The 13839-nt window shown below is 37.6% G+C and overlaps 1 protein-coding gene across 8 annotated transcripts in view; it reads right to left on the minus strand.

Annotated features, from left to right (window-relative positions):
* epb41l4a (erythrocyte membrane protein band 4.1 like 4A) overlaps window positions 1–11505 on the minus strand; it is a 237866-nt gene extending 226361 nt beyond the window's left edge. For 7 of the 8 annotated variants that reach the window (XM_072281063.1, XM_072281068.1, XM_072281066.1 and 4 more), the window contains exon 1: window positions 10337–10410. Coding sequence is in view for 1 of the 8 variants with exons in the window: in XM_072281061.1 (XP_072137162.1) it covers window positions 10337–10435 (99 nt within the window). In the remaining 7 variants the exon portion in view is untranslated. Of the gene's footprint in view, window positions 1–10336; window positions 10770–11192 lie in introns of those variants that run through there. The other variant, XM_072281061.1, reaches the window with a different exon arrangement.
* Between the last annotated feature and the right edge of the window lie 2334 nt (window positions 11506–13839).

A 13839-nucleotide genomic window follows, 5' to 3' on the forward strand; every position in this document is an offset into this window, starting at 1 on the left:
TGGTTTTCCCCACAGAGTAGATAAAGAAATGAGATAGTCAGAGACTAGAAAATTAAGGTTACAAGGAAGGGAAACAAGATGTTATCTATAAAAGAAAACGAAGTTGCTGTAATCAAAAAATAACCTGTCTCAGCAACATGTGAAAAAAATTAGTAGGAACTTGCAATTGGATATATCCTACAAGAACTGTGAAACCTGAAAAAGGAACCACTTGATAATTCTTTCAACGTGGTAAAATAGATGTTGTTTCCTTATTTAATGTACGATTCCATGAATTGAAAATTCAGGTAACATAGGTGAGAAATCCAATCCTCAATAACTGGTGGATTAGGAACAGGTGAAATTCTGGAATTTTTGGAGTGAGTTCACAACCTTGCTCCAAAGCCTGAATTCAACATTTACCAGAGCATTTTTTGGAAGCCTGTCAAAAGTCAAAATGCTTACATTGAGATACTAATAGTTGAATTAAATTCAAAATTTCAAAATAAAATCTTATTTTTGCAATTGCTAGCCCAGTGCTTGAAGCAAGCAAGGCAAGAAGGCCTTAATTCTTCAAATGAACATCAGTTAATTATACCAGAGCCCTCATTTATAGGCTGTCACTAGACCTGAGCTGACCGCAGGACAGACAACATTGATATGAAATATTCAGTTGAGGATTACCTCAAATATCACAAATAGCCTGTACTCAATATAGTAAAGAAAGTCAAGTCTGGTCTTCTGATAAATTTTCACAGGAAAATCTATGCCCTGGTAAAGGTGAGTGAACAATAAATTAAGTCTCAGTTATTTTGGTAAATGGCTCACTGAGTATTATGTAGATTTTTATTAATTTTTGAGGGTTTCAAATTGTATGACTGAGTTGAAAATGCAGAATCTTACTTTTACCATTATCATCAAATCTTCCACAACACAATTCAATCCCATTTCATGCTTGGAAGTCATCTCAATACTAATATCAGCACTACTTGCTAGTTAACATCACTTTTCATTAAATCTGCAGACATTTCGTTTTAGCAGTAAATAGATATTAACACAATTCAAACTACTCAATATTAACTACAATAATAAATGAATTGCTAAAAGTTATACTGCATTTTAATTACAGCAAATAAAGTTCTATTTTTCCATCTACAAGGTATTACAATTTTAAATAACTTTATTAGCAAAGAGCATAAACTAAAACTGATCTGCTATTTGCAACTATTATAGGCAATAAACTATTATAATGCAGTGATCTTTGGTGTGAATTATGTGTTAAGATATTAATCATAATAGAAGGATTAGTACCCATGTGGATAGGCCTTCTTTCTGCATTAGGTAAGTTAGGCACCATGGTAGAAAATGTATATTATGTAATCATAGAATTAGGATGGATGTCAGAAATTTTCATTTTGTTGAGGTGGGGGGGGGGGTTAAATTCACTGGATTACATTGTCAGTTTGTGCAACAAATTCTGTCCAGAAAAGAAAGCTGAATATTGGACCTGACTAAGGGTCGCATCATAACACACAGAAGTTGCTGGGATGTTAAATTATGTATTTCATTGCCACTGTAAAAATTAAATTAATTGGTTTCAGGGTTAAGAGTTTTTTCAACTAGAATTATTTCCCCTTGAAATAACCCCTAAAGCTGTTGCTAATGGTTGTCACAATGCTCAATTGTAACATAATTGTTTAGAACTATCTTTTCCTACAAAACATTTTCATGGTCATATGGTTTCCATGCTAAATCCCAATAATGATGTTTATGGATAGGAGTACATCCAGCCAGGAGACAAGCAAAGTCAGCTGAGACACCTCAAGCAATTAAGTGGATTGCCATCATCTCCTCAAGAATAAAACAATTTCTGAAATCAACTAGGTAAATAAAAGGGAAGCAGTCCAATTCTACTATCACACAAGCTAATGTACATTCCAAATTTCAATCATGGTAAATTCATATTAATTAATAATCTGCTGCACAATCAAACATTCAGTGGTAATAACGCTTTATATATACCAGGTAACAACAGGTCAACATTAGCTTGAAGAATGCTATAGAACTTGATGTGGGATTGACCTCATCTATCTCACAATACCATGATAAACAAACAGCCAACCCAGATATCCTGGGATATCATGACCAATAGTGAAAAAATAATGTTTTTTTTAAAAAGGGGAAACTGTGAAAAATAAATTTAAAATACTATAATATTTTATGAAAAAGGAAAAAATCTGCAAATAAAATGTATAGTCATATTGCTATTGAATGTAGCCATAGAATTAATGGAAGGCAATTTTCAACAGGGATGTAAAAACGGATCACTTCAACAGAGGGTTGCAGACTCAGCCAGCCCCATCATAGTCACAACCCTCCCCACCATTGAGGACATCTTCCAGAGGCGGTGCTTTAAGAAAGCATCTATGATTATGGACCCTCACCATCAAGGTCATGCCCTCACCTCATTACATCCATCAGGGAGGTGGTACAAGAGCCTGAAGACCGACAAATCAGGAATCCCCTCTGTTGTGAGATTTCTGAAAAGACCATGCACGACAAGTACTACTTCATTATTCCTTTCTTTTTGCACTATTTCTATATTTTGTAATTGATAGTCTTTTATGCCTTTGCACTGTACAGCTGCCACAAAACAACAAATTTCACGTTATGTAAAGGCAGTGATAATAAACCTGATTCTGAACGAGATGTGAAGGGCGATGATGAGAAGGTGGAATCAGTTGAGCAGAGGTGAGTGGGATAGAGGCTGATATGTGATAGTTGGAGCCAGATGGGGTGGGGGTGATGGGCAAATGGAAGCAAGCGGGGAGAGGGTGGGAGGAGTGAACAAAGGGAAGAAGGAAGCTACATGGACAAGTGAGTACTGCATGTTGGAGGGCAGCACTAGAGTTGTGGGTTACCTGAAATACGAAAATTCAATATTCATACCATTGGGTTGTAAGCTATCCAAGCAGAATACAAGATGCTGTTCTTCCAATTTGTATTTGGCCTTTCCATAGCAATGGACAAGACCAAGGAAAAACAGTTCAGTATGGAATGGAGAGTTGAAATGAGATGCATACAAAAGCTTGAGAGGCCAATGTAGACAGAGTGCAGAGCTTAATTTATAGCTTTCCCTTAGGATACTCAGTTGTAATTTAATGTTCCTCCTTTCAAATTAATACCTTGCATATAATTTCCTTTTGAATTATAATACCCATTGTCCATTCTAACACTACTGTTTCTATGATCCACCCCCTCTGCAAACAGAAACAATGTACTAATTTTTCCATTCCATCATTGTCAGTGCACTGAGGTTATTAAAGGTGACAATACAAATAGATGACTGCATCACAAGCCCAACAAGCTAAATCACATGTCATAAACCAATTTGTCAATGCAATCACACAATTAACAGTCTTGAAGAAAAGAGATTCTCTGCAATTTTCCAACATATTTGGAAAGGAAAATTGTACTGAAGGACTTTACTCTACCAAAAGTGAAATATGAATGTTTGCCTCCCTTGTTGCTATCAGTAACACAACTGCAAAACTATTTTCGATGCTCAACTTCCACAAACTTATTCAGAGCCTTTCAAAGTTGTTTTTAATCATCTCCCTTTCTGCTTGTAATTTTAACTGTCAAATGTTACACATCCCAAACCACAAAAATATATATCTATCGTTGAAAAGAGCCTTTTTTACATGCAAGTATGCAATATTTACAGGATGGAAGTATCAGAATGACAAAAAGCAGCAACTTACTGTTTTCAGATGTACACTAGACTAGACCAAACATTACATTTCACCAGTTCCAGCCTTCAGATTATGAAACAGGTCCCATATAAAAACTCAACACTAAAGGGCACCAAATGCATAATGCTAAAAGTTCAATCTGAAATGTTAACTCAGTTTCTCAGTCCACAGATGTCATCTCATCTGCTAAGAATTTCCAGCATTTGTATTTTACCACTGAAGGAAACTACTCAGCAAGTCTGTATAAGCTTTGTTGAAGACCAATCAAAATAGTCCTACTTTCATCCTCCTTCCACGTTTCACTCCAGAATGTACTGCCTCATAGAGCAGGAGATAACTATTCTACATTACCCATCAGATGAGAATTAAATAAATAAATGAGAAGAAATAGTTTCCTTGATTTCCATCATAGCCAATGATAGAATATTTACAACCTTTCTCATTAGGTAATGCATTGCAAATCCTAAACAGGCAAGGAAAACTATTTCCTCATACGTCTTGGGTTATTTTGCCAATTACAAACGTTCAGTTGGTTAACTCAGTTACTGGAAGGTGGGTAGATAAAGGAAAACCTCTAAATTTTTTTTTGTAATTTTAAAACCTCCATAATAATGTGTTTTTTTAAGTTTACACATTTGAGATAAAGCCGTCATTTTCCATTCATAACCAAGTGACTTCTTCAGGAAAATATTTTGACCTCTGCCAGAAGTCCTCCATTACACCACCACAGTCAGCAATAAAACATTACGATAATTGGAGAACTGACAGCTACAAATAATTCAATCTTTAGGGAATTGATTTTCCACCGGTTTTTGATCCCACTTATTCTCTGAGCGTAAGCAATTCTGGGAACACAAATTCTAGAAAAAAAAATCCACATCACATGTAAGAAGAAATCACCAAAGCAGAAAGTAATAAATTCAGTTATCAGCAAATTATAATACTGCATTTTCTTGAGATTATATCTTGTGAGATTATACATCCCTTTGAAACAGTGAAGCAATTGTCTATTAAATGCCTAACCACTCTCCTTCCACAAGCTTCACCTAATATCAGCTGTTCTTTCGAATCTTAACATCAACAACTGTGAATTAAATAATGCTCTTCTTGTTTACCTCTCTGTTAGTCACTGATATACATTTCACTGCCCTTTTAATACTTGGCTAGAGCTGTGCATGTTCTCATTATGTTTGTTCCATTCTCACCTTACAGCTGTGTTCAATCCCTATATTTACACAGTTATTCACCTTAGGAAATGCCACAGGTATTGATCATTTTCTCTTCAAAACCAGTGCATAAATATAAAAGAATTTGAATGAAAATTTTGTAGAAGTAATTCTACCTCCCACACTCCAAATGTGTTACTGCTGCTTCACCAGGTTTGGAGTATCTCACCACCATAGGCCCGATTCCCCAGAAGTAACTGTCTTTAGAAGGCAAGAAACACTGAACAGCCTTTAGCAGTTACAATACAGTACTCATAATAAAATTCCTGTTTTGATGTAACAATATTCCACTGCCTTGCCATAAGAAACATCTGACGAGATTCACTGTAGCACATAGACTGAAACTTGAACCATTTCTATTGGGAACATCAATGGATCTTACTCTTACAGGGTAGATTTGGAATAATTGAATGAGGCAAAACAAAGGTTAAAGGACATTTGTACAGGTATGTGGATAGCAAAGGTTTAGATTATACAGGCCAGATGTATGACTAGTTTAGATGGGCATTGTGGTCGGTAGAGATGACTCGAGATTAAGAGCCTGTTCCTGTGCTGTATGATCAAGACACTAACATTGGGGTCATGTTAAACCACAATAGTTAGAATAAGTTTCTTCAAACATCATAGAACTGTCATGACTTCTTTGATATTTGAACATGGTAGAATAAAACTATAGTGCCTATAAAAAGTATTCACTCCTCTTGGGAGTTTTCATGTTTTATTGTTTTACAAAATTGAATCACAGTGGATTTAATTTGGTTTTATTGACACTGATCAACAGAAAAAGACTCTTTCATGTCAAAGTGAAAACAGATCTCTACAAAGTGATCTAAATTAATTACAAATATAAAACACAAAATAATTGATTGCAAAAGTATTCATCCCCTTTAATATGACACACCAAATCATCACTGGTGCAGCCAGTTGGCTTCAGAAGTCACATAATTAATTAAATGGAGATCACCGTGTGCGGGCAAGGTGCTTCAATTTATTCAGTAAAAATACACCTGTATCTGGAAAGTCCAACTGTCAGTACCCTGGCAAAAATTACACAATGAAGACAAAAGAACACTCCAAGCAAATCTCCGAAAAGGTTATTGAAAAGCACAAGTCAGGAGATGGATACAAGAAAATTTCCAAGTCACTGAATATCCCCTGGAATACAGTTAAGTCAATCATCACGAAATGGAAAGAATATGTCACAGCTGTAAATATGCCTGGAGCAGGCCACCTCCAAAACCTGAGTGACCGTATAAGAAGAGGACCAGTGAGGGAGGTCCCCCAAGAGACCTGTGACAACTCTGGAGGAGTTACAAGCTTCAATGGCTGAGATGGGAGAGACTACACATACAACAGCAGCTGCCCAGGTGCTTCACCTGTCGCAGCTTTATGGGAGAGTGGAAAAGACAAAGCCACTGTTGAAAAAAAACTCACCTGAAGTCTCGGCTAGAGTTTACCAGAGGCTTGTGGGAGACTCTGAAGTCAGCTGGAAGTTGGTTCTATGGTCTGATGAAACCAAAATTGAGCCTCTTGGCCATCAGGCTAAATGCTATGTTTGGCATAAGCCAAACACCACACATCATCAAAAATACACCATCCCTACCATGAGGCATAGTGGTGGCTGCATCCTGCTGTGGGGATGTTTCACTGCAGCAGGACCTGGAAGGCTTATGAAGGTAGAGGGTAGAAAGAATGCAGTAAAATAAAGGGAAATCCTGGAGGAAAACATGAAACAGTCTTCATGATAACTGCGACTTGGGAGAAGATTTGTTTTCCAGCAAGACAATGACCCTGAGCATGAAGCCAAAGCTAGAAAGAAATGGCTTAAAAACAACTCAGTTAATGTCCTAGAGTGGCCAAGTCAGAGACCAAACTTCAATCCAATTGAGAATTTGTGGCTGGACTTTCAAAGGGCTGTTCAAACATGATCCCCATGCAATCTGACAGAGCTTCAGCAGTTTTGTAAAGAAGAATGGGGAAAAATTCCAGATGTGCAAAGCTGATAGAGACCTATCCACACACATAAAAGTTGCTGGTGAACGCAGCAGACCAGGAAGCATCTATAGGAAGAGGTACAGTCGACGTTTCGAGCCGAGACCCTTCATCCCACCAGCATTTTTTGTGTGTGTTGCTTGAATTTCCAGCATCTGCAGATTTCCTCGTGTTTTAGAGACCTATCCACACAGACTCAAGGTTGTAAATGCTGCCAAAGGTGCATCCATAAAATACGGAATTGAAGGGGGTGAATACTTATGCAATCAATTATCTTGTGTTTTATATTTGTAATTAATTTAGATCACTTTGTAGAGATCTGTTTTCACTCTGACAAGGTCTTTTTCTGTTGATCAGTGTCAAAAAAAGTCAAATTAAATAAACTGTGATTCAATGTTGTAAAGCAATAATAATGAAAACTTCCAAGGGGGGGGGGGGAAATACTTTTTATAGGCACTGTAATTCTCAGCATGTGCTGTGCATCATTATATTCCATTGTACACAGAGTTACTGCTGACTTTCTATAAAATTTTGTCTGATCACACCAAAGGTACAGTGAACAGATACCATGCATACCATAATGAGTTAAAAAAAGAGCCATTTGTTCAAATTATTTTCAGAAAACTTGTATACAGAAAAGAATTCATGGAAACAAAATGTCTAGTGATCAGCAGCATTGTGTGAACAAGATAGAAAAGCAAATAAAAGTTTCTGTATTTTATACACAATAAAATAGAACTTTTTGAACAGATTTCTTTTTTCAAAAAAAATGTCTTTGTACAAAACCCACGCTAATGATGAATTCACTGCAAAACAGGATGCAAACTGGTAACCACATTGTGCACGAACACTTAATTACACTCACAACAAATTCTACATAATAGAATTGTTCATCTGGTAAATAAATGAAGAGCAATTTGAAGCTAAATTCAGGAAGTTTATGCTGTGGTACAGAATCATATTTGACAAAAGTATTGATGAAAGAACTGGGCACACCAATTATTCAACCCAATCCGTGCCCATCTTGATTTGTATGATCATCAGTCTCTAAAATTAAATGCACAAAACTGCATGCCTGATTCTCTGATCCATATAACATCTGAGAAAATCCCCAACAAGCATAAAATTTATGCTGATATCAATCCAGAAAGAATTTCTATGATAACACTGGCAACTATACCAGTGTTACCAATTTTGCTTTATGTATTTTCTCATTAAACTGCTTACTCCAGAAGTGTACTTCATAGCAACAAATTAAATGATTAAAAATATTATATGATTTTCCATGTTCTCAACCAGGTGAGACACTAACTACATGCTAAATCAATACCAATCTTGGGACACACTGCTTTCTAATCAATGACAAGAATTCCTAGGCCATTTTAATTGATTTAAATTCTCAAATGATTTCTAACAAAATTTGAAATGCACTTTCACACTTTAATGTAGAATGCTTATTTTACTGTACACTAATAGTACTTTGTGGTGTGAACATTTAGTTTCATGGAACACATGTAAAATAAGGAACAGCACATTCCAAACATGTAAATAATCACAGCAACTGAAAGGAACCCTGATCTCACAATGATTAGAATGGGGTTTCATTTTCAGATCCTTTCCTTTATATTGCCCTGAATTGTTATCAAAATTAGTACCTAGCATTTGTGAACAAATCAAAATATATGGTAATTCTCTGTCACACTTTCCTCAGAGGAAGATGGTTTTTTTTGTTTCATGACATCTCAGCCCCTGGACAATCATCTTCAGGACTTCATTAATGGCCCTGGTCAAAAGTGTGGGCTCTGTGATAATTAGGTTACCTTTATGAATCTTCAAATAATGCAGCAATTTGTCGATATGCATTGAGACCTGGCTAACAAAGAGACTTCGCCTCATCCCTAACAATACTATGCATATTCAGTCAAATCTGCCCCAAAAACTTGAAGAAAGCCCAATAGCTTCCACGAAAACGTGACCTGCTTTATTGAAACCTTATCAAAACTTACTCTGTGCACCGTAGGCTTACTATACTAACAACCTTGTGTATAGACCCTCCTGTGCCTTGCATCACCTTCTGGACATAATCAATGTATACAAGCTATCTTATCTACTTACATTTATTGTGTTTTTTTAATTATTGTGTTCTTTATCTTATTGTGTTTCTTTTGTGCTGTATCGGATCTGCAGTGACAATATTTTTCTACTCCTTTACACTTGGATACTGAAAATTATATTAAGCAACCCTGAATCTTGAACAAGATGCAATATTTTTCCAGCACACATCCCAATAATTCAGCCTATTTTAGGACAATGGTAGTACTGTATGTATATGGAAATATTACGATCTCCAAATTCCCCTCCACAAAACATATCATCCTTACTTAGAAATATTTCACCATTCCTGCACAGTTGCTGGGCCAGAATCCAGGAATTACAAACCTGACAGCACCATGGAACTACTGGTCTGCACTGGGTAAAGGGAAATCAGGAATGCATATTAAATAGTCTTGCCACAGCACATACATCCAACAAATGATTTGAGCTTTTTTTAAAAACAATCAAAATAATGATATGAATTGCCATGTTGTTTTAATTTATAACCTATTTTACTGAATACCACAAAATCTGTTTTCAGGTCATAGCACAAATAATGGAATAAGGTCATCACCATGACCCAAACTTACCATAGTGGTATATTCTGCTTAGCTACTTTGATGATATCAAACACTAGAGGTACTTGGTTACACTCTGCTGGTACTGATATGCAAACCGACTTGAGATTCATTTGTAGGAGGATGAAGTGACTTTTTTAAAAAATAAATGCACAAGTTGCCCTGCATCATTTCAACCTGGTGTTCTTGCGAGAAACAATCACCTTAACACACAGAGCTGTCACTATCTATAAACCTACTGAAAATATATATAAAGGAGCAATCGGTAAAAGACTTAAATTAATGCAAATACTGCATACAGTCACCGATCATGATTAACTGCCCACGAGCCAGTCAGTGGTTTCATGTTCTTTGCATGAACACTATCATTAACAAAAAAAATGTTTTATTCATAATCTATTCCCTTGGTGACAGAAGACAAGACAATACCAAGTGGCTTATATCATGGTTCAGAAACTGTAACAATTGTGTGTGTGTGTGTGTGTGTGTGTGTGTGTGTGTGTGTGTGTGTGTGTGTGTATCTCTCACAACACAAACAAAAGTAGTCAACCATTCCCTGCCATTTTCCCGAAACCCGGTAAAGCGAAAATAAATGTTACAAACAGAATCAGATTAAGAAAGAATTTAACAGAATAAACTAACCCAACTGCAAATGTTACTGTATCAGAGTAAATCAGCAGGTGCCTTGAGTACTGTATTAGGGTTAACTTACTTTTATTCCTTGTTGTTGAGCGGTTAGGGTAAGCTTGGTCTCATCCAAAAGTAATACTTCGCAATAGAATTCTTCTTGTGTCGTGCAGAAGCAACCCATTGCTGCATTGAAACTAGGATAAACGGGGATAAAACTTGATATAAAGTCCACTGAACGTCCGTGATTTTAAAACATCGAGTTGAAAGTCCAGTTAAGAAATCATTGATGAGGATATCATTGCACTGTGCCGCTTCTTCATATCTGAACACGAGAAAACGTAGCAATTGGTAACATGAAACACCAGGTGCAGGATATCTTTTCTCCCTTGATGGAAAACCGCAACAAATACAATGCAAACTGTTGTATCCTTTAAAATGAACGCTACAGAAGTATGCCCGACAACAGGTAAGTTCGGCGAGCTGGTTCTTGGCAGCGGAACGATGGGATGGGTGATCTGAAAGAACAAAAGCAGCCTTCAGTTAAACAATTCCACACACACACACCGCAAGTATGACAGAGATTTCATGAATATTACAGGGATCAAAATCAAATCACGATCTTCTTCCGATTCTTACAACATAGATAATTTCACATAAATTGTTCAATGATCTAAATTTACGACCGAGTCACGATCCGCAGACGCCGCACTTCACAATAGCAAAGGAGTAAATGTAATGTTTGCTCCTAAAGAAACAAGCACAATTCAATTCACAGCAACCACAAATGCCAATTGTTAACACATTATTTAACATCGCTGATCATTTTTGTAAATTACATTCTGGGAGATTAACCGTCGCTGTCCCTAAGACACCAGATGGTGAACCGCAGGGAATGTCTCTAGCCTGCTTCTACCAACTTGTATTCTGCTAGACCTCACCTTCCACTTCTCTCAATGGGAAGGCGGCTTCAAACACGAGCCGGGAGTGTTGACGCCGAGGCGACCTACATCCCGCGACGGTCCCGAAGCTCAGTCGGCGGCCGAACAACGTCTCCCCGGCGCTTTCTCCCACTTTTCACATGCTTCGAGAGCCTCTGTTCCTTTCCCAGGCGGTGGGCTATCAGTCCCTGCTCTCCTGCGCCTACACTATGTCTCCGCTTGACCCCAGCGCGGCTCCAGTAACCGGGGAGACGCCGCCACCCTTCACCTTTCACCCGCAGCCACGGAGCGCGAGCCCGGCACCAGCGCGCGCGCACCCTCCGCACTACTTGGCAGCTTGGAGCTGGCAGTCTTTGTTAGACAAAGGCTACTGCTTATCACCAGTAATCAATTACCCCTAGGTTGTTTATGCATACAAAAGATACTATTGGCAGATATGACAGCAAACTTTGCAAACGTTACAACTGCACGACAACCTTTCGCAAGGGAAAGATGACCTGTAAACATTTCTTTCAGTCTTCACGGTTCTCTCGCTAAACAATAATCAAATTCTGCTTGATGTGAAACGGCATTTTTTTTTAATATTTAAACTTTGCCACCATTATACTTTTCAATCCAGAAAAAAAATTGCACAACTTAGCCAACTGCGTCAAAAACATTGACAGCCGAAGAACAACTCTGATTGTAAGCCATGGTCATTCAAAACACAATTCTCGGGCTTTGTGATGAACTTGCCAACTATTCGATGCCCTGATTTCCTTCATTAATATTGATGAGAATCAATCATTTGAAGGGGAAAATCTAGTCTTTGGAAACAAAACAAAAATGAAGAAGCGCTTATTGCAGGTAGGAACTGAAGTGTTTACTTAGCGGGAATAGTGTTCAGCTGATAATAAACTAACCTGATTAAGTGAACAGTGCCCTCAAAAAGCTCTGATGGATGTCAAGGTATTAGAGAACGAAATCACGTGGGACATGTGTAAATCGTTTGAAATGCTGCTGGAGAGGTGGGGACAACATTGTATTTGTAAACAGTTTGTTTAAACTGATGGCAATCACATCCTGTTACATGACAGTTTCACCATTCAAAAGCAGAAGACGGTTCATGTGAGTATTCGTGTTAAAATCAGACAGGTTAAACAAGGCTTGCTGAAGAACCAACTACATTGCCACCGCGAGCTCAATTACGTTGGAGGATGAGAACCGGGTTCAGAGTAACAATCCAATAGCAACGTTTTGGACGGATTTGTGGAAGGAGGGGGAAAAAATAAGACTGAATAAGAGAGCTTTGGGATCTTCATAACTGAAGATAACAGAATATAAGTGAAAGTTTCAAAGGCATATGGACAATATTACTGAAATAGAATTTAGAACAGTATAGCGTAGGGAAGACGCTCTTTGGCCCGAGACCGTGCTGACTATGATTCCAATCCACACTAATTCCAACCACCTGCACAGGGTTTATATTCCTCCAGCCCCTGCCTGTTCACGTGACTATTTAAAAATCACTGTCATATCTGCTTCCCTTGACAGCACACTTCAGTCACCTACTATTCTTTAAGTTTAAAACTTGCCTCATCTGTAACATTTCTTCTCCACCCCCAGCACTCTCCCCATGCCCTACACCACCAAGCAAAAATGCTAGTTGTTTACACATCCACCCTGGGAAAAAGAATCACTACCTCCCATCACTTTGTCCACTTCTCAGCCAATGACACTCCAGATAAAACAATCCAAGACTGTCCAGCCTCTGCTTATAGTTAATGCAGGTCCAATCCAAGCAATGTACTGGTGAACCTTTTCTGCAACTCTCATCTTCCCCATCCTCCCTGTGGAGTGGCAACACCTCAAATAGCCTGATTCATCCAAAAGCATTGGTGATCAAATCCATAGTGAGGGTATCAAGGTTGTGACTAAACGGTGATGGCTTTCATCTTCCCTGTGTTTACAGTATATGAAAGGAATTTTAGCTCACCTGAAAGAGATTGAAAGATGTACTGAAGAGTGTGATAATTGGTTCCACTGCCATATACTGTACTACATGTAGAATCTGATACCATGAATTCAGATTGAATTGTTACAGGACAGTATATAGTTGAGAAAAAGAAAAGAGCTGAGAATAGATGTTTTGCAATAGGAAAAGAAATCTTAGTTGCAGTTTATCATATTAAAGCCTACTTTCACTGTCATACCATTTGCAAACCCATATAAGCTACAAATTTTCAACCCAGTTCATTGCAAACCTTAAGAATGACCCTTAGCATATAAACTAAATTTTGGTGTCAAAAGCTATCTGTCACTTGTATTTTCATTAATTATTCATTCTTTTATTTCATCCATGCTTTACTTTGGCTTACCGTAAGACAAAGGAACAGAATTAGGCCATTTGGCCCATTGAGTCTGCTTTGCCATATGATTGTGGCTGATTTATTATCCCTCTCAACCCCACCTGGGACCATCTGTTGCAAGCCATTCAAGACATTTATTTCTGTGAAATTGGATATTAAGTTAGGTAAGCTTTTCTTTCAATTTATCTAGAATGCTTGATTATCATTGCGCTTTCGGCTCAGTTGAAAGGCCATGCTTGAAATACTGAATTGTTTTATTCTGCCTTCAGCTACTGAAAGATTTTCAGCATTTTCTGTTT

The sequence above is a fragment of the Mobula birostris genome, chromosome 17 (assembly GCF_030028105.1).
Source record: "Mobula birostris isolate sMobBir1 chromosome 17, sMobBir1.hap1, whole genome shotgun sequence".
NCBI classification, from domain to species: domain Eukaryota; kingdom Metazoa; phylum Chordata; class Chondrichthyes; order Myliobatiformes; family Myliobatidae; genus Mobula; species Mobula birostris.